Raw genomic sequence first — 25855 nt, 5'->3', positions numbered from 1 at the left:
AAAGCAGCCTATGTGGGCGGTTTCTTTGAGAATTGCCCACCCTAATAATTTAGATTAGCCTGAAGCGAACAACAAGGTAACTAACCCAGGAACAGAGCTCCTCCAAGATGCTTCTGATGTATATAATATATGGAGAGGTTTTGTTTTAGAATATCTGTCTACACACACAACGATGTGTTCTTTGCCTACTTGCTAAAGGACTTTTCAACATTTATTATGGAGGAATGGGTAAAATGTAAATTAGACACAGAACCAAGGGAACAGTGACAACATATCACTACATACGAAAGGAAAATTGGTTCTTACCTGCTAATTTTCATTCCTAGAATACCAACTATCAGTCTAGACTCCTGGGTTTTGCCTCCCTGCCAGCAGATGGAGACAGAGAAAACGGTTCCACTGACACTGCCATAACACAGTGTGCCACCTGCAGTCCCTCAGTATTGAACTGTACCCAAGCCAAGATGACTATAAACAAAAACTAACAACTAAGACTCCAAAATCCCCTCAATGAGCAGGAGGAAGGTGAGTGGAAATCCTAACAATAAAGGAAATCATCATGAAATTCCTCAACAATTCTGCATTATAAACAAATTATTAGTACGAGCGGACTCTTGACTGATCTGCGGTATTCCAGGAACAAACATTAGCAGGTAAGAAACAATTTTCCTTTCCTTTTCATATCCAAATCAGCCCATACGCCTGTGATGTACCCAAGCTTCTCTAAACAGGGTAGGACCATGATAGCCTTCCTCATTGAACACTCTCACCAAAGCCCATGGATTTCGGAGCCTGGACATCCAACCAATAATATCTGGTGAAAGTGTATAATGACTTCCAAGAAGCTGCCCAACAAATCTCTTGCAGAGACACCTGTTGACACTTGGCCCAGGAGGCTGCCTGAGAGCAAGACACATGGGTCCTGAAACCCTCTGGTATGGACGACCCTTACAAATGTAAGCAGAGCCAATAGCTTCCTTTAGCTAATGCGGAAACATAGCTTTGGATGCCTTACACCCTTTTCTTGGATGATTCCAAAGCGCAAAGAGGTGATCAGACAACCGTAAATATTTATTTTATTTATTTGTTGATTTTTATATACCGACATTCGACATCCTGCCGGTTTTACATTATAACAAATTATCAAGAGAGTGAAATACAATAAACAGGGAAGGGGGAGCAGCACTGAAGGAGGAGAGAGGACAGCAGTAGGAAGGATAGGGAAAGAGAGATTTTATAGGAACATTCGAAAATATAAATTAATGATAGACAATATATGTACAGGTGGGCTGGTAGGTACCAGACCATTGATATCAGTGAAGGGATAGAAGGGGGGGAGGGAGGGGGAGGGAAGGAGAAGCTAAGGGTGGAGGAGGGGAGCTAATAACAGTATTTAGTAGTCTTTGCTAGGTGGAAGAAACACTGTATTTTGGAGACTTTGCTTGGGGGGAAGAAAAGGGGAGAAAGAGGAGAGGCAGATAGGAGGAGGGGATGGTGAGAGGGCTGAGGGGTTAGAGTGCAAGCTAAGTTTGGTCAACATCTGGATACGCTAATGTAAAGAGTCAGGTTTTGAGCCCTTTTTTAAAATTAGAAAGGTTAGGTTCTAGACGGAGGGCCGTGGGCAGGGTGTTCCATAGGGAAGGGCCAGCAATGGAGAAAGCCCTTTCTCTGGTTGAGGTGGGGTGGGCAGTTTTTAGGGAGAGGGTGTATAGAGTTCCAGCAAGGTTGGATCTGGAGGGGCGGGTTGATGATCGGAAAAATGGTGCATTCTCGAGCCAAGTGTGATTTGATTGTACAGTAGATTGTGGAGCATGGTGAGTGTTTTGTATTTTATGCTGGAGGCTCTAGGTAACCAGTGGAGGTCTTTTAGGATAGGGGTAATGTGATCAGATTTACGTGTGTTTGTGAGAATTCTGGCCATGGCATTCTGTAATAGTTGGAGGGGTTTGATAGTAGAGAGAGGGAGGCCCAGAAATAAGGAATTGCAATAGTCCAGTTTAGTTAAGATAGTTGCCTATAGGACTGTGCGGAGGTCTTGGGTATATAGCAGGGGTTTAAGTTTCTTTAGGATGTGCAATTTGAAAAAGCCTGTTTTTATGGTATTGTGGATGTGAGATTTGAAATTTAAATGTTGGTCAAGATAGACACCGAGATCTCTCACATTGCGGCTGAATGCGTCAGGAGGAGGGTTGGTGTTGCTTAAGGCAGGGAGCGAGCGAGCTGGGGGATTGGAGATTGTGAGGAGCTCTGTTTTAGTAAATTTAAAGCGAGATGTAGGTTTGAGAGGAGAGTGTTGATTGAAGTAAGGCAGGAATCCCAAAATTGTAATGTTTTGGGGAGGGATTCTTGAAGCGGGATGAGAATTTGAATGTCGTCAGCGTACATGAAGAACTTTAGGCCAAGATCAGAGAGGAGATAGCAGAGGGGAAGGAGATAGATATTGAAGAGCGTGGAAGAGAGGGGAGGAACCCTGTGGGATGCCCTGTGTGAGGGGAATGTGGGATGATTCGCAGTTGGCTATTTTTACGGTGTAATTTCTATTGTTAAGATAGGACGAGAACCATTGCAGCGCAGAACCTGTGACACCGATTTCAGCAAGGCGGGTGAAGAGTATGATATGATTGACGGTGTCAAAAGGCAGCAGGTATGTCAAGTAGGGCCAGTATCTATGATTGACCATGGTCCAATCCCTTGAGTATAGTATCAGAAAGGGTAAGAAGGAGGCTTTCAGTGTTACGGGCTTTACGAAAACCAAACTGAGCCGGGGTGAAGGGTGTTGTGCTCTTCAAGGAATTCGGTGAGCTGGATATTGACTATTTTCTCCATTATTTTTGCTATGAAAGGCAAGTTAGAAATAGGGTGATAATTAGCTGGGATAGTGGGGTCAAGATTAGGTTTTTTTAGGAGGGGTTTGACTGCTGTCCTTCCTCAGGGCCCAGTACTACTGGGATAATGAAGGTGGGGAATCCCCTGCCTCCCAGAGGCCTCTGCTGCAGCTTCTGCTTAAGCCAAAATGGCTGCCATTCCCACGCTGACAGGAAAGACATCAGCGGGAAGCCCTAACACCCTTGAAGTTCTTTTAAGTACCACAGCAGTGTTGTTTTCCACCAGACTGCCTTCCCCTCCTGAGATGTATCAGGAGCACAACCAGCTCTGGAGAGACACACATGCAACGCTCCACAAGACAGGCAGCACTTACCACGCACCATCTTCCCCCTGAGCAGGTAAAAACCATGTGGGCGCAATGATCACCTTCCCCCTGGTCCCTTAGGCAGTAATAGTATGCCGGCACAGTGATCAAGGTCCAACTCCGCGCGAAGAACTGATGCAGGAGTCAACAGGTTCTCCTGGGGAAGAGGGAATTGGACCACCACCTATCAGACCCAGTGGAGCTAAGACCGAGCCAAATGAAAAGAGATCACAACCCCTTGGCTCTTCCACCTCAAACCAAGGAGGATGGCCCCACCAAGATCTAGCAGTCCTCTGGGAGGAATCCTGTAAAGACTATCCAAGCATCTCTTTTTAATACTCCAGAACAAAAGAGATTTCTACGCCCTCAAAATCCACCAACTGTAATTTAATGCCCGCGCCCTATTTGATTATGTAGCAACCCTAACTAAATCTTCAACAAATAGTATACCTGATGAAGAAGCCAATGCAAAATGCGAGGATCTCGCTCTATACTTCCAGGATAAGCTTAAACTGTTGACACGCTTTCCCCTAACCTCCCCCCCTCAGCAGTACCCCCCAGAAAAATCCCTCACAGAACTAAACTCATTTGAAACCGCTGCTGCATCCAAAATCAAATCTATCCTAAAGAAAACTAGACCTTCCTCTCATCCCTCAGACACAATCCCTTCAAAATACCTACTCTACATCCCCAATATAATAGCTCAACCCATAGCCAACATCATAAACATCTTCATCACTACTGGCTCAGTCCCCAACCCCCTTAAACAAGCAATAGTCAAACCCATATTAAAGAAGCCTAAACTGGACCCCTCCGATCTGTCCAATTTCCGCCCTATCTCTAACCTACCCTTCATAACAAAAATCCTTGAAAAAACAGTTAATTGACAACTAACCGAATATCTAGACAACCAACAACTCTCTCCCTCGCAATATGGCTTCCATAAATACCACAGCACCGAACCCTCATTCTGTCTTTAGCAGACCACCTCATTAAAGGCCTAGACAAAGGCCAATTGTATATTTTGGCCCTCCTAGACATTTCCTCAGCCTTTTACACCATCAACCATAATATTCTCCTTCAGCGCCTTACTGAAATTGGAATAACTGGAGTGGCCCTCAGCTGGTTTAAATCTTACCTTAGCAACAGGCTATATAAAGTCAAAATTGGAAACGAGTCCAAAGCAATTCCCCTTAATCATGGTGTTCTGCAAGGCTCCTCCCTGTCATCTACACTATTCAACATTTACCTACTACCTCTCTGTCACCTCCTCTCTGAACTTGGTCTTCTGCACTTTGTATATGCGGATGATGTTCAAATACTCATACCAATGACCGAAACCCTACCCAAGGCCGTCAATACTTGGGAATCCACCCTTCTCTCAATTATCAATCTTTTAACTGATACCCATCTTGCCCTCAACACCACAAAAACAGAACTTATGCTCATTTCACCGCAAAATCCTACTAATTCCATCCCTTTACATTATCTACCTCCACCTTCATCTTCGCAACATGTTCGAGATCTAGGTGTGACAATAGACAACCAAATTAATCTAAAAAAAAATTAATTAGCTCTACACTTAAAGAATCTTCTTCAACCACGAAAGCTTGTGCGCTTTCCATAGCGGGACCTGCCCTATGGAATTCTATGCCAATATAATTACGCCAAGAACTTTCCCCAAAGAAATTCAAGGAGAAACTAAAGACTTGGCTTTTCAAACAAGCATATACCTAAACCCTCCCCATAGCATGCTCTGTTAGATAATCATTTACAGTGTTCATAGCTTGCACATTATCTGAATACCTCCTCACTCTGTATATATCTTGCACAGCATCCCATTCTACATTGTATGTACTCTATACATTATATATTCTCTATCTAGATAGTCTCTGCTTAGTCTCTGCATAGTTTGCTATCTCTTAATCTGTATAGTCTGTATATAGTCAGAAAATCTGCATACCTGCACTGTTTATACCTATTCAGTTCTCTGTAAAGCATGTTACGCTAAGTTATTGTAAACCGATGTGATATTCCCAATGAATGTCGGTATATAAAAATCGTTAAATAAATAAAATAAATAAATGTTTTACACCTCTACTATCTGCTGGAGACAGAGAAATACTGAGGGACTGCAGGTGATACACTGGGTTATGTACTAGTGTCAGTGAAACTTTCTCCGACACCATCTGCTGACAGAGATGCAAAACCCAGGAGACAGCAGAGTTGCTTACCTGTAACAGGTGTTCTCCTAGGACAACAGGATGTTAGTCCTCACACATGTGTGACAATTGGATGGAGCCGAGCAAGAAATACTTATGTCAAAATTTCTAGAACTTTGACTAGGTACACTGAGCATGCCCTATACCATGCATCACGCGGGATCGCTCTTCAGTCTTGTAACACAGAATTACGATAAAAATAAACTAAAAAAAAATAGGAGAAACCCAACTCTGCGGTGTGGCAGGCAGTTTTCATGAGGACTAACATCCTGCTGTCCTAGGAGAACACCTGTTACAGGTAAGAACTCTGCTTTCTCCTAGGATAGGCAGGATGGTAGTCCTCATACATGAGTGAATCCCTAGCTGCAGGCTGCTCTCCAACTTAAAAAGGGGACCTACAAGCACCAACCAGGCGCCAACGAGCACAACAACCACAGTGCTGTTGCTAACAGAGGTGCAGACAGCCTGAACCCAAACAATAGGCCCTAGGCAGAGATTGTTGGGTTCCACACCTCAAGGAGATTCCAAAGGACGAACTGGCTGAACCTACTGTCATGTCGGCCATCCCTATCCAGACAGTAGTGTGATGCGAATGTGTGGAGAGAACGCCACGTCACAGCCTTGCAGATCTCCTCCACGGGAACTGCTCGCAATGTTGCCATGGCTCTGACAGAATGAGCCGTGACATGATCCCCAAGATGTAATCCCGCCGGGGCATAACAGAAGGAGATACAATCTGCTAGCCAATTGGATAGTGTCTATTTGGCAACGACAACTCCAATCTATTACTATAAAAAGAAATGAAAAGTTGTAATCCAAACCTTGCAGTGCTCGTTCGCCTTGGTGCAAATGGGGCCTGGGAAATAATGTTGGCAGGATGACTGACTGGTTAAAATGGAAATCCATCACCACCTTAGGCAGAAACTTAGGATGCATGCGCAAGACCACCCTGTTATGATAAAACTTAGTATAAGATGGATAAGACACTAAGGACTGGAGCTCGCTGAGCCTGTGTACTGAAGTGACCGCCACCAAAAATATGACTTTCCAGGTCAGGTACTTCAGGTCACAGGTGCGCAGAAGCTCAAAAGGAGCTTTCATCAGCTGAGCTAGCATTGTGCTTAAGTCCCAAGACACAGCAGGAGGCAGGGGCCTGCTTCAACTGAAGCAGGCCCCTCTTGAAGCATACAACTACAGTCTGTACAGAGATGGGCGTACAAGAAGGTAATCAAACAGTTTTTATGTGGGGCAGGAGAACAGATCTAGGGCCCTCTGCTCGCACCACATGGAAAACCCCCTCCACTTCAGTCCATAGGACTTTCTAATAGAAGGCTTTCTAGAAGCTACCAGGACCCGAGACCCATCTTCAGAAAGATCAAGCGGCTGCAGAATCGCCTCTCAACATCCAGGCTGTGAGTGACAGGATGCTGGAGCCTGCCCTGATCCTGCGTGATGAGATCTGGGGAAGTCGCCAGACTGACTGGTCTCCGGAAGGACAACTCCCACAGGAGTGGAAACCAGACCCGTCTCGGCCATTGAGGCGCTATGAGAATCATAGTCCCTCTGTCCTAGCAAAGCTTCAAGAGAAGCTTCGCCACTAAAGGAATTGGAAGATTCGCATACAGAAGATCCTTGGCCCAATGGCGGGCAAGGGCGTCTGAGGCTGGTTTGCCATCTGACCTGTACAAGCCGCAGAACTGAGTCTCCTTCCTGTTGCAGAGGGATGCGAACAAGTCCACATCTGGGTTCCACCAGAGACGGAAGATCCGATTCCCCATCCCCTGCCCAGCAACCACTCGTGGGGTCTGAAGGCTCGACTCAGTCTGTCCGTTATCACATTCTCCATTCCGGCCAGATACATGGCCCAGAACACCATCCCATGGGACAGAGCCCAGGACCAGATTTGGACCGCCTCCTGATACAAGAGGTACGACCTTGTATCTCCCTGCTTCTAGACATACCACATTGCTACTTGGTTGTCTGTTTGGATCAGGACAATTTTGTTAGACAGCCGATCTCTGAAAGCCCATAAAGTGTACCTGATCTCCCGGAACTCCAGGAAGTTGATTTGACATTGTGCTTCCTGGGTGGACCATAGGCTCTGGGTGCAGAGCCCCTCTACATGAACACCCCACCCCATGGGTGGATGCATCCATGGTAAGGACAATTTGGGTAGGGTGAGTTTGGAAAGATATTCCCTGCTTCAAATTCAAGAGAACCCACCACCAGGACAAAGAGTGCTGGAGAAACGGAGCAATGCGGATGCGAGCCTGAAGGTCCTGGGTGGCCTGGCGCTACTGCAACATGGGCTCTCTGAACATGTGTAAACATGCCAAGGGAGTAACATGGACGGTTGCGGCCTTGTGGCCCAACAGCCTCAACATGTGCCAAGCTGAAATCTGCTTGCTCTGTTGAATCACCACTGCTATGAACATCAAGGTGACCACCCTGGAGCGCGGCAGGAAGGCTTTTGCCTGAGCCGTATCTAGCAGGTCTCCTATGAAGTCCAATTGAGGTGACGGGCTGAGATGGGACTTCGGGTAGTTGATGACAAACCCGAGTGACTCCAACGCCTGGATGGTCAAGCGCAAGGAACGATCTGCCCCTGCCCGAGAGTTGCTTTTGACCAGCCAACCATCCAAGTAAGGGAAAACATGCACTCCCATCCTGCGGAGGTACGCCCTCATCACAGCCAGACACTTTGTAAAAGACATGTGGAGCCAACACTAGCCCTAACGGCAACACTCTATACTGAAAGTGCTGTTTTCCCACCACAAATCTGAGATACTTCATGTGACCTGGAAAGATCTCGATGTGAGTGTATGTGTCCTTTAAATCGAGGGAGCATAGCCAGTCTCCTTTTTGCAAAAGGGGAATTAGGGTGCCCAGGGAAACCATCTTGAGCTTTTCTTTTTTTTTTTTAGAAGCTTGTTCAAGGCCCTTGGGTCTAGTATGGGATGGAGTTCCTCTGTTCTCTTGGGAATCAGGAAGTACCTGCTCTCTTTGCCCTGGTGGGACAGGCTCAACCACTCTGGCTATTAAGAGGGCGGAGAGCTCCTGTAACAGTACCTCCTGATGTAATATCGGTCCCCAAAACAGGCACAGAGGAGAATTTGGCGGGACACCCAATAGATTCAATTGGTACCCTTGGCAGATGATGGACAGAACCCACTGGTTCAAGGTTATACTGGGCCACCGATTTGCAAAGAACCGTAGCCTGCCCCCGTTCCTGCGTCACAGGTACAGGTGGCAGGCTTATGCTCTCTATGATCCAGTCAAAACCCCATCCCGAGATTTGGCTGGGGCGCAGACTGGGACGGCCTCGGTAGCTCACCCTCTGCGAACGGGAGCGAGGGGCCGGAGGATAGTGCTTCCTCTGGCGGTAGAAAGACCTCCTCTGATCCTGCCTTGCAGACCTCCTGGCTGAGGAGGGCTGGTCCGAAGTGCTAGCAGAGAGATGCCAGAGGGCCTCGTGGTGATCCCGCAACTGGGTCACTGTGTCCCTCACCTTATCCCCAAAGAGATTCTCTCTGTGCATGGGAGGTCAGCGAATCTTTCCTGTAAATCTGGTCAGAGATTCGAGACCTGCAGCCATGCCATTTTGTGGGTGCCAAGTCCCACTGCAGAGACTCTCACTGACATTTCGAAAACATCACAGGTTGAACACACCTTGTGTTTTCCGCACTCCAAGCCCTGACACACCAGCAATAAGACGGTGTCTTGCTGCTGTTGAGGCAGCTGCTCGGCTGCCTCCTACATCTGCTTCCAGAGGTTGCGAGAGAATTGGCTCCTGTAGAGCTGGTAGGAGGTGATGAGGGTAATGAGCATTGCCCCTGAAATACCTTTCTCCCAAGAGCGTCCATCGCTCTGTGATCCTTCCCCAGGGGCGTCGAGGCATAGGTCCGAGAGCGCTTGGCCCTCTTGTCAGCGGATTCAACCACCACCGATTGGTGTGCCAGCTGACGCTTTTTGAATCCGGTAGCATGTTGGACGAGGTAAACCCATCCACCTTCCTGTTTACCGGAGGTACTGTGAGGGGGTGCTCCCAAATCCTCAACAGCAACTACTTAAATTCTTGTGTACTGGGACTTCCACGACCTCTTTCAAAGGCTCCATGAACTGGAGGATTTCCAGCATCTTCTGCCTGGTGTCCTCCTCCATCAGCAACTGAAATGGGACGGCCTCTGCCTTTGCCCTTACAAAACCTGCGAAGGTCAGGTCCTCAGGCAGAGACCTCCTTCATTCCTCTGGAGAAGAAGGTTCTGAGGGGAGTCCTCTGAGGAGGATTCTGCAGAGTCATCCTCCCAGGGGGTCATATGGGGCCTCATCCTCACTGTAATCTACAAGGGATGGGACCCTAGGCGCTCGGCCTTCGTCCAGAGGCCTAGGCTCTGGTGGCACCAGTGCCGGCCCCTGCAAAGCTGGACGGGGGGCTGCAGGCCTCGGTGTCACCGCCGGCCTCAATGGAGCTTCCTTCTCGGAGGAACCGGCAACGAGACTGCATCAGTCAGGCATCTATGGCCTCCCGGGGACAGACGCCAGCTGGGCTGGTAACCCACCAATGAGCACATTGAGCCATTCCAGCAGGGGAAACAGAAGCGGAATAAAACTTACCAAACTGCCGAAAACCTGGATGGAAGACTAAGGGGAACCGGAGAGGGATCCACGCTGAGAAGGACATGAAGAACAACCTGAAAGGGGGGGGGGGGGGGGGGGGGGGGAAGAAAATCAATGAACATTTTCCAAGGCAATTTTGAACAAAAAGCCACGAGCTCAGAAAAAAGACGAGGCAAAAGCTCCATAGGGAAAAATAAAAAAGAGACTGTAGAGGGATCCCGCGTGGACGCTTGTTATAGTGGCATGCTGGGCATGCTCAGTGTATCTAGTCAAAGTTCTAGAAACTGATAAAGTGGATGGAACAGCTTCCCTATGAGGAAAGGCTGAAGAGGTTAGGGCTGTTCAGCTTGGAGAAGAGACGGCTGAGTGGGGATATGATAGAGGTCTTTAAGATCATGAGAGGTCTTGAACGAGTAGATGTGACTCGGTTATTTACACTTTCGAATAATAGGACTAGGGGGCATTCCATGAAGTTAGCAAGTAGCACATTTAAGACTAATCGGAGAAAATTCTTTTCAGTCAACGCACAATAAAGCTCTGGAATTTGTTGCCAGGAGATGTGGTTAGTGCAGTTAGTGTAGCTGGGTTCAAAAAAGGTTTGGAAAAGTTCTTGGAGGAGAAGTCCATTAACGGCTATTAATCAAGTTTACTTAGGGAATAGCCACTGCTATTAATTGCATCAGTAGCATGGGATCTTCTTGGTGTTTGGATAATTGCTAGGTTTGGCCTCTGTTGGAAACAGGATGCTGGGCTTGATGGACCTTGGTCTGACCCAGCATGGCATTTTCTTATGTTCTATGTTCCGAGCTGGGCTCCATCTGATGATGTCACCCATCTGTGAGGACTACCTTCCTGCTTGTCCTAGGAGAATGGACTGATCTGGATATGAACAGGAATGTTAATTTAACTCCTAAACTAGCTGTTACCAGATGCTTTGACTGTCAGAGTGCCTTTCTGATGTCACTAGCGACTTTACCACCAGCTGACTATGCAGTCAGTCACTTATGTGCACAGGACCATTTTTAATTTCTTTTATTTCTCTGTATAATTCCAGGAAAACATTCGTAAACCTCAAATATTCATAGAGCACACTTATCCAGCTCAATCTGAGTTCTACATTTGAACACGGATACGTACTGTACCTGAATCTGAGTCACAGTCCCCTCGTCGTCTGCTACCTCGGCAGTAGCAGTCATGGTCACCTCGAAACTCTGATCGTTCTCTGAAACTGCAGAACATGAGAATTTGTGGTGTGTTTGCAGGTGGACCTCACATGATTGTACAGTTGATTACATCACGTCTTATCTTCCTGCATCGAACACTCAAATAATGATGCCCTCCCAGAAGAGAACATTGTAATATAGTTTCTGGCTGTCTTCTGTATAGGTTGGTGGTATGATCTACTCTGGCATATTGTGTCCAGTTCTGGAAGGATATAGACAAAGTGGAGGCAGCACAGAGAAGGGATCCGAAAAAAGCCCTAGGTGATGAGACTTAACATATACCCTAAAGCAGAGAAGAGAGTGAAGAATATGACAGAGACATTCAGATACCTCAAAGATATAAATAATGCATAAGAAACAAACCTTTTTCAATGACAAGAAAGTTCTAGAATAAGGAGGTCAGAACATGCAGCTAAAAGAAGGTAGATAAAACCAATATGATAAAATATTTCTTCATTGAAAGTTGGTGGATGCAAAGGTCTACTAGATACCAGTAACAGAATTCAAGAATTCCGTTATGAAGAAGGGAAACCTGGAGACCAGCTGGGGTCCTTGACATTGTATCAGGAATGAAACTGGGCAGACTAGATGGGCCTTTACAGGCCTTGACTACTATCAGATTCTCCGTTTCTCTGGGGGCACTGCAGCTTTGACATTAGCTGATCGTCATATAGAATGTGACTTGAGTCATAATAATTCCTGCTACCCAAAAAATATTTATTTCTAGTACACATTAAAATGTTCTCTTCTGCTCTTCCAGCAAACCTTCTGGATTCTGGAATGATAAAATAATTATTTTTTTATGGTATCGATGCCTATTAGAAAGTCTTGAACTGGCAACTCTGAAGTCTTGAACTGGCAACTCTGAAGAGGAAGAGACGGAAAAGCACTGGAGGAGGAACAAGAGGTTATGGGTGCTCACAAAGGCAAATTAACACTTAATCTCCGGCTGCTGGGGATTAAAACCACCCAGGGAACATTATCATTGGGTCAGCAGAAGACACATCCTGTTTGATCTCAGGATATAAGGACTTCTCTACTGGCACAACAGCATTCTGGGTTCCATGATTCTGCTGATATGGCAGGAATTTAAATTTTATAAATAAATAACATCTGTTTATCATACTATCAACAGAAATTATTGCACAAGGCAATGCACATCATATTTAAAACATAAGATAATGAAAGATTTCACAAGAAACAGCTACAAAATACCAGAGGTAGATCTTGTCAGATGAATCTAATCAATTTCTTTGACTGGATGACCAGAGAATTGGATCTGGGGAGAACATTAGAAGTGGTTACTTGGATTTCAGTAAGGTCCTTGGCACGGTTCTGCATATATGAATTATAAACATGTTGAGCGCCCTCAATATGCATTCTAAAATGACCGACTAGGTTAGAAAATGGTTGAGTGGGAGTCAAAGAATGGTTGAAACAGAGTTTACTCCAAGGAAAGGGGGTTACCAGTGGTGTGCTGCAGGGATCAGTCTTTGATCTGGGTTTCTTTCATCATTTTCGGTAGCAATATTACAGGACGACTATCGGGAAAGGTTAGTCTTTTTGCAGATGATGATATAATGGGTGAAGCGGAAGAGGTAAACATGAATTGGTTGAGTTTGGGGTTTGTTTTTTTTTTTAAACAATTTATAAGTTTTCATGGCACACAATAACAGTAAAAATAAAGTATGGCGTAAACAAAGCATAATCAGATTTGTCGACATTGTACAACAACTCTACAAGACACAGCCATAACAAGTAGGCAAGAAAATCATTGCTTAAGAGCTAAATGTGCAGCCATACAGTAAGCAGCAACATCAAAAATCTTAAGCCTTATCCCCACTATCAGCAAGATATCTGTGGCAGGGGCCCCATATTACATTATACTTAAACTCTTCATGCCTCATCGCATAGATTAGGCCCTCAGTACCCACAATATTTCATACTTGTTTACGCCAGCAGTCAATACACAGGTTTCTGTTCCAAAAGATTGCTAAGGGAAAATGTGCCACCAACAGTAAGTGACTAACCAAATCACTAAATTTTCTGGGTATTAATGGGCCCTCCCAGCGACCCAGAAGGCCCAAAATAGATGCAACGTAGATAGGAGAAATTGCCGATATAATTAATCTCCCTGACACCTTGAGCCAAAACGGCTTAATCCCCACACAACGCCAGCACATGTATGAGCCTCGCTGCCCAGACCTCCTCCAGCATTGCTAACTATATGTGGGAAATAGGGTTGAATAACAGAGGTGTATGATAGGTTCTATGCAAAGCTCGATCCGGCGAGCATTTAACCACATAACTTTCCATGCTTGGGCGGTGAGTGAGGTACCCAGCTCTTCATTCCAACAGTTAATTAAAACTTGCGGCATTTCGGTGCCCATCTTCTCTTGCAGAATTCCCCAATAAACGAGTGTGATGATTTTGCGAACTCATCTGGGTCTGACAGGTTTTGGGAGAGGGGCAGTCAGGTCTATAAGAGCAGAAAGTGTGTTTCACAATTGCAAATAATTCACATGTGTAGGCGCAGGAAGGTCAAAATCAAAACGAAGGGACTCAAGGTTTGGAACTGCCCATACTCTCTCCATTCCTTAAAAACTGGAGAGCAAGTGAGACCCGACACAATGAAATGCCCATAAATAGGGGCAAGCAGCGACAAAGTTTCAGTCTCCAACCTCAAGTATCTGTGGACCTGCCTCCGGACCTTAAGAGCATGAGCCAATATAGAACTATTCCTAGTCACTCTACGTCATAGTGGAGATGAATCCAGAGTAAACGGTAACATCAAGTCAACTACATCTGACTACAGCTGCTCTAAAGGTCGCCATGCCAGGCCTTTATGTCTAAACCAGATCTTGAGTGACAAGAGTCGAGGAACCCAATAGTACGCTCTGAAGATGGGAAGCGCCATTCCACTCTGCTTCTTAGGAAGCCACAAAGGAAAATTAGTTCTTACCTGATAATTTTCGTTCCTGTAGTACACGGATCAGTCCAGACACCTGGGTTGTGACTCCGCACCAGCAGGTGGAGATAGAGTAAAACTTGTCGGGCTCCCTACATATAGTAAGGTGCCACCCACAGCCCCTCAGTCGCACGTAATGTCAAAGCCAGATAAAGCCAAAAACTAGCTAACTAGAAAAAAACCCCCAAACATGAGGCCAATTCACAACAGCCCCTGAGCTGGAGCCGAAAACCTTCAGAACCATGAACACAACGTGCAAAACTGCAAAACTACAATGGCCAAATAAGCAACCGAGCAGACTCTCTCTCTTTCTTCTGACATAAACTACAAGACACAGACGGGCGGGAGTCTGGACTGATCCGTGTACTACAGGAACGAAAATTATCAGGTAAGAACTAATTTTCCTTTCCCTGTACGTACCGGATCAGTCCAGACACCTGGGATGTACCAGAGCCAAGTTACCCAGGGTGGGAAACAGAGAGTCCCGCTCGGAGAACACTCGCCCCAAAACCCTGAGCCTCAGCCGCCTGGACATCAAGTCTGTAATGTCTCGTGAAAGTGTGCAACGATTTCCACGTTGCCGCCCTGCAGATCTCCTGTGTGGACACACTAGAAACCTCGGCCCAAGACGTGGCCTGCGCCCGAGTCGAATGGGCACGAAGCTCCCTGGGTGCCAGCTTGCCCTGCAGAAGATACGCCGAACCAATCGCCTCTTTGAGCCAACGCGCAATCGTGGCCCGTGAAGCCGCCGATCCTCTACGAGGCCCCGACCAGAGAACAAACAAGTGATCGGAAACCCGGAAAGGATTCGTAACTTCCAGATAACGAAGTAGAATCCTACGGACATCAAGTTTCCGCAGTTCCCTCGATCCTCTGGCCTGAGGATCCATGGCCGAAAACCCAGGAAGATCAAGTGACTGATTTAAGTGAAAGGACGACACCACCTTGGGTAAAAAGGAGGGAACAGTCCGCAGTGAGACACCAGTCTCTGTAAAACGCAAAAACGGTTCTCTACAAGAAAGAGCTTGTAACTCCGAGACCCGACGCGCGGACGTAATAGCGACCAAAAACACTGTTTTCAATGTTAAATCCTTCAACGTCGCACGCTTGACCGGTTCAAAAGGCGACCCACAAAGAGCCGAAAGCACGCAGTTTAAGTTCCAGGAGGGACACGGATTCCGGACCGGCGGACGGAGATGCTTTGCCCCCCGCAGAAACCGCGTCACATCTGGATGGCCCGCCAAGGACACTCCCCGGACCTTTCCTCGAAGGCAGCCAAGGGCTGCCACCTGAACCTTCAGGGTACTCCAGGACAGTCCCTTCGAGAGGCCCTCTTGCAGAAAAGAGAGAATCTCCGGCACCTCTGGCCGAATGGGGTTCACCTCGTGAGCACTACACCAGTCCTCAAAGACCGTCCAGACCCTCATATAGGTCAAAGACGTGGACTGTTTTCTAGCCCTCAACAACGTATGACCACTGCCTCGGAGTACCCCTTGGATTTTAGGCGCGCCCTCTCAAAAGCCAAGCCGCGAGACAGAAGTGATCCGTGTCCTCCAAACAGACGGGTCCCTGCCGCAGAATGGTCGCGTCGCCCCGCAAACGGAGCGGAGATTCCACCGCCAGCCGCAGTAGATCCGCGAACCACGGACGTCGTGGCCACTCCGGCGCCACCAATATCACCGCCGCCGGATGTAGCTCGATCCGCCGGAGCACCTTGCCTATCAGAGGCCACGGGGGAAACACGTAGAGCAGCACGTCCGTGGGCCAAGGAAGCACGAGGGCATCGACCCCTTCCGCGCCCCGCTCCCTCCGACGGCTGAAGAACCTCGGAGCCTTTGCGTTGTGCGCGGTGGCCATCAGATCCAGACGTGGCTGACCCCACCTGGCACAGATGAGACAATATGCTACCTCCGGGAGCTCCCACTCCCCTGGATCCAGCCGGTGCCGGCTGAGGAAGTCCGCTTGTACGTTGTCGACGCCGGCGATGTGTGAAGCCGCAATGCTGCTGAGGTGCCGTTCCGCCCAGTCCATCAACTGAGCCGCTTCCTCCGCTACTTGCTGACTCCTTGTCCCGCCTTGGCGGTTGATATAGGCAACTGTGGTGGCGTTGTCCGATAGGACTCGTACCGCCTGGCCCCGTATCCACGGCAGAAAGGCTTGCAACGCCAGCGCCACCGCTTTGGTCTCCAACCGATTGATGGACCACTGCGACTGCTGGGCCGACCACAGGCCCTGCACAGAGCGCCCCCCACAGACCGCTCCCCAACCCGAGAGACTGGCATCCGTCGTGATCACCGTCCAGTTGGGCAGGATCAGAGAAACGCCGCACGTCAGATGGTTGGGGCAGAGCCACCACTGCAGGCTGGCCCTGGCGCGGTCCGTGAGAGGCAGCGGGCGCAGGAACTCCTCCGAGACCGGCCTCCAGCGGGAAAGTAACGCTGATTGTAACGGTCGCAGATGAGCAAAAGCCCAAGGCACCAAGGCGAGTGTCGACGCCATGGAACCCAAGACCATCAGGTAATCGCGGACCAAAGGGCATCGTAGGGCTAGCAAACGCCTCACCTGTCCCTGGAGCTTGAGGACCCTGTCCTGAGTCAGGGATACCGTGGCCTCCTTGGTGTCGAACAAGGCCCCCAGATATTCCAACGTCTGGGTGGGCTGAAGGTGACTCTTGGCTAGATTGACCACCCAACCAAGCGACCGCAGGAGCTGCAGAACCCTGGCCACCGCTTGCCGACACTCCATCTCGGATTTGGCCCGAATGAGCCAATCGTCCAGGTAAGGATGAACGAAGAGCCCTTCCCGTCGGAGCTGAGCAGCCACCACCACCATAACCTTGGTGAAGGTGCGTGGAGCCGTGGCTAGACCGAAGGGAAGAGCCCTGAACTGGAAATGCTTGCCCAGGATGCAAAATCGCAAGTACTGATGATAGGCTGGCTGGATCCCTATGTGGAGATACGCCTCCGTCAGATCCAGGGACGCTAGGAACTCGCCCGGGCGAACCGCTGCCACTACCGAGCGAATTGTTTCCATCTTGAACCGTGGAACACGAAGGCACCGGTTTACTCCTTTTAGATCGAGGATCGGACGATACGCTCCGTCCTTCTTTGGAACTACGAAATAAATGGAGTACCTTCCCATGCCCCGTTGCGCCGGCGGCACAGTAGTGATGGCGCCCAGAGCCTCCAGGCGCTGGAGGGTTGCCCGTACGGCGGCCCTTTTGGCTACGGCCTTGCAGGGGGATACGAGAAACTTGTCCCAGGGGAGACGTGCAAATTCTAACGCGTAACCGTGTCTTATCACGTCTAACACCCACTGGTCCGAAGTGATTTTGGTCCATTCCTCGTAAAAACTCTCGAGGCGCGCTCCCACCAGTGGAACGGCCTCCTGAGTCCTCACCGAGAAACGAACCAATCGCGTATCATTGGGCCGACTTGGCCCCGGATCCTGCCGAGGATCCCCCTGACCTGTTGAATCTCTTCCCCCGAAAGGACTGAGGCCAGGTCAAAGCCCTGGCAGAGCCTCCTCTGAAGGATTGACCCGCCCCAGCTGACCTCTGCGACCTCTGGCGACGGTTGTTACGAAAACGGTTCCGTGCAGAGAAATTGGGTCTAGGACGTGGCCTGTCCTCCGGTAACTTAAAAGCCTTGTTCTCACTCAGGAACTGCATGATATCATCCAGCTGCTTTCCAAACAGCAACTTCCCCTTAAAAGGCAAGGCGCCTAGATGAGCCTTAGACGTACCGTCCGCCGCCCAGTTTCGGAGCCAGAGAAGACGGCGCGCTGAAACCGCAGACACCATGGCCCGGGCCGAGGTGCGCAGCAAATCGTGCATGGCATCAGCGCTGTAAGCGATTACTGCCTCCAGAAGGTCCGCCTGAGCAGCCTCCCCTTCTGAGAGACCCGCATTCGCTTGTAAGGTCTGGGCCCAGCGGAGCCCAGCCCGCAACGCAAAATTGCTGCAAATAGCAGCCCTGGCTCCCAGGGCTGACACCTCGAAAACTTTTTTGAGCTGCACCTCCAGCTTCCGATCCTGGACATCCCGCAGCGCCGTAGCGCCGGTGACGGGAATGGTCGACCTTTTGGTGACCGCCGACACAGCGGCATCCACGCGAGGGAGCCGCAGGAGCTCCAAGGCATCCTCCGGCAGAGGATAAAGCTTATCCATGGCCTTACTTACCTTGAGGCCCAGTTCCGGGGTGTCCCATTCTCGGAAGAGAATGTCGGACGCAGAAAAATGGAAAGGGAACGCTACCGTAGGACCCGCGAGTCCCAGGAGTACCGGATCCATCTTAGGCCCTTGACGGGTTTCCACCGGCGGGGCCTCCACTCCAATCTCGTCGAGGATCGCTGGAATGAGAGGGGAAAGCTCCTCCCTCTTAAACAGGCGGACGACCTTGGGGTCGTCACCATCCCCCGTCTGCGCGCCCTTGCCTGCGCCTGACTGCGCTGGACCCTGCTCATCGGGCCCCTCAGGCCCTTCCGGCGCCCCCGAGATCGACCGTTCCTCCTCCGAGGAAGTGGATTCTGAATCCGCGTCCTGGGGCGCGCCACGCGCCAGCCGCTTGTCCTTCGGGGGCACAGCCGTGTCTCTAGGGCGGGCCGACCTCTTCCGGGAGCGGGACCGGCCATCCGCATCTCCTGGCACTTTCCCGTGCCTGCGCCGCTCCCTCTGATACTTCGCCAATTTTTTTAATAAAAAATTAAAATCCTCCGAAAAGGACTCTTCAGAGTCTGAGTGCCCCTCCCCCGAGCCCCAGTCAGCCGCATCGGAGGCACCCCAAGGCGCACCCGACGCGGCCCGAGGCTGGGGAGAGAGTGGAGGGGGCTGGGAGCCATGTTCCATGGCTCTCCTGGTCGCCTCGTGGACGGTCGACAAAATGGCCGCCGCTCCCGCGCTAAGCGGGAACGGATCCGGCCCCCCCTCCTGCACTGCACCAACGCGCGGCGGCGAACGAGACGCCCGGGTCCGACCCCCCCGATCGCCCTCGGACGGTCCCTCGCCTCCGGCGAGGCACCCCGAGCACATGCCGTCCCTCGAGACTCGCGTGCGCGCGGAGCCGCACGCGCGGCAGGCGGCCCCGACGGGCATTCCGGCCGAGACTGCACAAAAAACGCCGCAGCCCTAAGAAAACAAACCGCCCCCCCCCCGAACGAAACGTCGCGCGGGAGAGCGAGAGAGAGAGCCGGCGCAAAAGTAAAAAACTTTTTTTTTTTTTTTTACAGAAATCGCTGACCAGGGTGCTGAAAAACCTCCGGGCTCCACTGGGGGTGAGTGAACCGGGCTCCCCGGTGTCACCCCCAACGCTGCTGCCAGAGGGGCCGGGTCCTCGACCCCAGCAGCGGCCTCTACCAGGGGAGGATGATCCCCTCAGGATCTGGCAACCCCCCTGGGAGGCACTTCCACCGGGAGCTTCCTGGCCCAAAACTTTCTAACTAACTTTTTTTTTTTTTTTTTTTTTTTTTTACTATGAATTAAAACAAAAAAAGGGAATCCCCTTTCTGTCCTATGTGTTGTTTTTTTTTTTTTTTTTTTCCTATCCCTGACTGGCTAACTCCAACCCCAGGGATCCCAGAGACTGTGGGTGGACCTGCCCCAACTGCTGGAGACAGAGAAAGACTGAGGGGCTGTGGGTGGCACCTTACTATATGTAGGGAGCCCGACAAGTTTTAGTCTGTCTCCATCTACTGGTGCGGAGTCACAACCCAGGTGTCTGGACTGATCCGGTACGTACAGGGAACTGACTTTATTTGATACGTGCTCAGCGATATTTCCATACAAATCTAGAAATCATACCATGAAGGTTGTCAAATACCCTCATAGGCACATCACGGGGGCATGCTGGAACCAATATATAAACATTTTGGCAAGATATTCATTTTAACTAGATTTATATGCCCTGCCTAAGATATCAGTAATTCCACCCACCTCTGCAAATCATTCTTTGTTTGGACTAATAAACTATCATTATTTCTTGAGAAGAGACACCTAAAGTGTCTAGGTATGGAAACTCCCAAATACAAGAAGCCCTCATTTACTATGTGAAAACCTGCCATACATAGGGGAATAACTGATCTAGAGCTGATAGAAAATATTTCCAATTTACTATAACTGACCTTGTACCCCGACAAAGCACCAAAATTCTCTAGCACCGCCATAAGGGCCGGGCCAGAGACCTGTGGGTTTCACAAGAAATTCAGAACATCATCTGTATATAGCGATATAGTATGCGTTGTAGATCCAAGCTGAAAACCCCTTATATCCAGTTTCTGCCTAATCAGGGCTGCTAGCGGTTCTATGGCTAGGTCAAAAAGCAGTGGGGACAAGTGCCTTGTCCCTCACGCTCGGGGGAAAAAAAGGGGACGGCACTCCATTAATTAAGAGGTGGGCTTTAGGAGCCGATTAAATGGCACTCAACCACTGTAAGAATCTTTCTGGTAATTTCACATGTCTCAAAACAGCAAACAGATAAGGCCGAGAAATACAGTCAAAGGCCTTCTCAGCATCCAGTGAGACAATAAGCCCTGTTTTCCCCAGTTTCTTGGACAAGTGTATAATAATAAATAAACATCTAGTATTGACCGTAGAGACATGTCCCTTAACAAAATCTGTCTAGTCCGGATGAACCAAAAAAGAGAGAACATTTTCCAAGCGAAGCTGCAGGATTTTAGCTAATATTTTCAAGTCCGAATTCAGCAACAAGATAGGGCGATAAGAACCGCAATCATCCATATCTTTCCCAATCTTGTGAATAAATGAGATAGGGACACTGGGAGATGCAACTAAAGAGGAGTTCATCAGCCCTACACTATTATATAAGGATAACAAAAAGGGGCTATATCATCCAAACATTTGTTGAAAAAGTCAATTGGGTAGCCATCAGGACCCGGGCATTCCCACTCGGGAGCGCCTGAATGGGCACCTGTATATCTAAAAGAGTGATTGGTGCAACCAACATTTCTCGTTGAGCTTCACCAAGTATAGGGAGATCTATACCATTTAGAAACTCCTGTAAGGCCACTACACTACCTGAGGCAGATTCAGAGTACATATTAGAGAAATACTGCACAATTAACTTCTATTTCACTTGGGTCAGCTGTAGTCAACCCCCTATGATCCTGCAACTAGAAAATGTGAGAATTACCCATCCTATTTTTCACCGCTCTTGCCAATAAAGCCCCCAACCTTATCCCCATGTTCATAATAGTTTAGTCTCGTATATTTAAGGGCTCTTTCAATTTTATAAGTTTCCAAGGAATGGAGTTCCTGCATGGCATCTTTAAGTTTTTTTATACGTTTTGCTCAAACAATCCCTTTTGTGTTGGACCTCTAGAGTATCTATTTTTTCCCTCTGAATATAACTCACATAGCTAATAATTCGCCCTCTCAGACAGGCTTTAAGAGTCTCCCATTGAAGAACTGGTGAATAATTAGTTTCAGGGTTATGCTCATTAAAGTCTCTTACTACTGTTTTAACCAAATACAGAAAATCCAATTTTCCAAATAGGGAAGTATTCAATCACCACATAGGGGTACTAGGTCAAATATCTACGGGACTTAAAACCAGTTCAATGATCTGAAATAGTGCAAGGGAGAAGGACGCAACCCTTTGTATTAGCAAGGAAGTTAGTTTGGGAGAGTAATATGTGTAATCACGATCATTTACATGATAAAACCTCTAGATGTCTAATAATCGTAAGGTAGAGACCAGATCCCCTTGATCAAACTCATGCTTTGCGATAAAGAGGAACCATGAGATCTGTCCAAAGAAGGGTTCATACACATGTTCCATTCCCCATCCATGCATAGATTATCAAAACCAAAAAGGACACATTAGTGTCCAACAACTTTTTATAGAATATATCATGAGCCTGATTAGGGCCATATACATTAACCTATGTAAATTTATCCATATAAAGAGAGCAATCAAGAACAACATATCGTCCTTCTGGATTACCAACAATCCTGTGTACTACTAGGGGCAACTTCTTGTCAACTAAAATGCAGACCCCCCAACTCCTAGAAGTAAAGGATGAATAATAGATACTACCAACCCACCCACATTTCAGTTTCTCATGTTCAGTGTTAGTGAGATAGGTTTCCTGTAAAAGTAATATTTGTTCTTTATTCTTTTTGGCACATTGTAGTATTTGCTTCCGATTGACAGGACAGACAATGCCTCTAACGTTTAAAGACACAAACATAATCTCATGTGCCATAGTATTCATCAGGCATCATGTCCTAAGAAATAGCAGCCCATAGATAAAAAGGGAACACCTCAGTCTCGGGTCTAACATGGATAACAACCTCAGAGTGAGAATACAAAGCCATAACATTAAGAAAAATACTCTTGTGCCTGTATAAACTCCAAAAATATATAGCGCCCTAAGCATTGTACAAATGTGCTGATTATACCTCATACTCCCATAACCAATCCCCTCCTCTCAACCACATCCCAAGCCCTATCTGAATAATCCTCCTGTACCCACCCAAACCGCACAACAAAACTTACCCAACATTTGGGGGATGTGGGTTACACCTAGTCTCCCAGGTAACCCACATCCCCCAAATACTGCATGGCCAGAACCCAGCCCAGTGGGAAACTAATCGGGACCGGGGGTCCAACCCCTGCAGGAGAACCCACCTTACCCCTTCAACCCCCCAAACCACCTGTATAATGATACGCAGATGCCAACCCCTGCTGTAAAGCCTTTCATCAGAAACTTCCAAAAATCATCAGTCTTCCAAAAATAAAAATCAATCTCCAGCTGGCCAGTATCCAAAGGAAGGCTTCAGTACCGCAGACGCAGACCGCAGCCACCTCAATTCATCCAGTCAAACGCACGAAAGAGAAAGTCTCTAACCAGGAATACCTGCAGAGCATTCGTGAGCCCGACTTCATGACAAACAAGTGGCGCCAAGCTGTTATCCACGTCGATCTCCAGCCAGATTTAGCATGCACCAGCAAAATACAGGTGACCAAAACAATTAAGGAACTCCAAACTTCTGACAAATGCAAGGTGTTCTGTCCCACAATCCACCCGCAGGGCCCAGGCCAATGCAGAAAATAAAGAAACCTTACTGCAAGTTACAGGCAGATAATAAAGATGGTAAAAAAAAAAAAATCAACGTTAGGCACTCAGGACTTATCCGAGGAGCCGGCTCGTCATTTTACTTCCTTCAAAAGCTTCGCCGCCTCTTGAGGGGTGGAACAGATGATCACTTTGTTGTTAACAGTAACCTTTAGTTTAGCTGGATACAGCATGGCATACGGAAGGCCCAAATTCCCCAGTTCTCACTTAATGGCATTGAACATTTGCCTTTGTTTTTTGCAGTTCAGGCAAGAAATCAGCAAAAAACATTATCTTTGCTCCAGCACTAGAGAGCAATCCTGCCTCGCTTGCTGAGTTTAAGATCCACTGTTTATCTGAAAAATTATGAAGGCAGGCTAATGGAGCTCTAGGCAGTCCTTCCCGAGCCAGCTGCGGTGCAGCTATTCGATGTGCCCGGTCGATTTTAAAAACGCCATCTTTACATTCCAGGCCAGGAAGCTGGGGAGCCAATGCCCAACAAAGTGAACTACAGCTTTGTCTTCTGTCTTTTCCGGGAGGCCGATGATACTCATGTTATTTCGCCAGGCTCTATTTTCTAGACCAGCCGGCTTACTAGTAACCACGGTGGGTTGGCGCTCTAATTTCTCCAAACCGAAGTAAGCAAGGCCCTGCAGGTGAGAAATGGGAGCGTCAGCATCTTCTAACCAGCCCTTGTGCTCTGCGACCGTTTCCACAAGCTGTGCCATTTTGTCAACAACTACACTGAGCCGCGCATCTAAGCGCCGAGTTAACCACGCTCTAAATGTTTCCAAGAGATCAGTGACCCGGTCTGGGCCGCCCTCAGCACTTATTAAATCCTCCTCGAGAAGGGGACGCACCATTGCCTGCTCCCGCGCCAGCGATTCATCTCCCGTTACCTTCCAAAGCTTTGAGCAACTCTCGGACCAGAGCTCAGGGATAGAGCTCTGACTAGATTGTTTACTAAGTACCATGACTGCCTATTCAGGGCAATATCGAAGGATTTAAGTGCATATTAACAAGTAGGTCCCGTGGGAGCTCAGCAAGACACGTCCGTCCACCTCAGAGCATAACTGGAAGTTCTCTCGCAAATTGGGTGTTTACTCTTTCAAAAAGTACAAAGACCAGGGAACATTCAATGAAGTTACTAGCTGATACATTTAAGACAAACAGGAGAAAATATTGTTTACTCAACACATAATTAAACTCTGGGATTCGTTGCTGGAGAATGTGGTGAAGGCTATTAGTGTAGTTGGGTTTAAAAAAGGTTTAGAAAGGTTCCTGGAAGAAAAGTCCATAAACTATTATTAAGGTGGAGTTGCAGAAATCCACTTCTTACCCCTGGGATAAGCAGCATGGATCTATCTACCTCTTCAGATCCTGCCAGGTACTTGTGACCTAGATAGGCCACTGTTGGAGACAGGATACTGGACTTGACGGACCTTTGGTCTGACCCAATATGGCAAACTTATGTTCTACAACATAGAAAATATACTGTAAGGATTGGAAAACATGAGGAGGGATCTAGTGAAGCTTGAGGAATGGTCTAGAATCTGGCAGCTAAGATTTAATGCTAAAAAAAAAAAAATGCAGGGTCATGCATTGGGGCTGTAAATACTCAAGGGGTGAAATTGTGTGCACAAAATAAAAATGGGATCTGGGTGTGACTATCTGATGATCTCAACATGGCCAAACATGTAGATAAGGCAATGGCAAAAGCCAGAAGGATGTTTGGATGCACAGAGAGAGGAATAGCCAGCAGGAAAAAGGAGGCGATACTGTTGCTACATAAATCTCTGGGGAGACTTCTTTTAGAGAAACGTGTACAGTTCTGGAAACCATACCTTCAAAAGAATTTAAACTGAATAGATTTGGTCCAGAAGGCAGCTACTAAAATAGTCAATAGTCTTTATCATAAAGTATATGGGGGACAGAAACATCTAAAGATATAAACCCTGGAGAAAAGGAAAGACATGAGAGAGATTTAAATACCTGCAAGGAATAAATGCACAGAAAGTGAGTTCTGGAATGAGGGTCCGAGCGGGTAGACTCAGGAGTAATCTAAGGAAGTACTTCTTTACAGAAAAGTCTATGTGCATATGGAACCGCCTCCCAGCGAAGGACAGGATCAGAATTCAAGAAAGCCTGCGACAAGCACAGGGGATCTCCGAGAGAGAGAAAGGACTATGAAGCTGGATCTTCCCTCCTGTTCTAGGACTTACTTGGAACCGCAACAACTGAAATGCAGGGGGTGGCGTCATCAATATTCTGCTCATCCTCCGATGACAAGCGAAGCCTCTTGTGTGGGGGTTCTGCACTGTCTTCCGAGTCTACTTCATCAGCTTCTGGTGAGAAAGGAAATATAAACAAGACCTTTCCAATAAACAGTGGCAAACACACCCAAATGCAGTCAGCAAGTTGTTCAAGTAACATTGAAGCTAAAGTGGATAATCTGAGGAAGATACCCCAAGCACTACCTCTGAGGATAATTCTCATGCTAGTCCAGTAAAAGGAATCTCCCAAGTTTCTCCAGGGCCAGTCGGGTTACTAATCATCTGCACTC

General features: G+C 48.0%; 1 protein-coding gene across 5 annotated transcripts in view; it reads right to left on the bottom strand.

The window, feature by feature from the left end:
- The window catches only part of DMTF1 (cyclin D binding myb like transcription factor 1), a 128380-nt gene that overhangs the window by 85680 nt on the left and 16845 nt on the right, over positions 1-25855 (bottom strand). For 4 of the 5 annotated variants that reach the window (XM_029615216.1, XM_029615218.1, XM_029615217.1 and 1 more), the window contains exons 3-4: positions 25515-25637; positions 11172-11257 (exon numbers count right to left, since the gene is read on the bottom strand). In XM_029615216.1, coding sequence (XP_029471076.1) covers positions 11172-11257; positions 25515-25637 — 209 coding nt within the window. The remainder of the gene's footprint in view (positions 1-11171; positions 11258-25514; positions 25638-25855) is intronic. The other variant, XM_029615215.1, reaches the window with a different exon arrangement.

This window comes from Rhinatrema bivittatum, chromosome 9 (genome assembly GCF_901001135.1).
Source record: "Rhinatrema bivittatum chromosome 9, aRhiBiv1.1, whole genome shotgun sequence".
Taxonomy (NCBI): Eukaryota; Metazoa; Chordata; class Amphibia; order Gymnophiona; family Rhinatrematidae; genus Rhinatrema; species Rhinatrema bivittatum.
The sequence above is the reverse complement of the archived record's forward strand: the minus strand, read 5'-3'. Positions and strand labels throughout refer to the sequence as shown.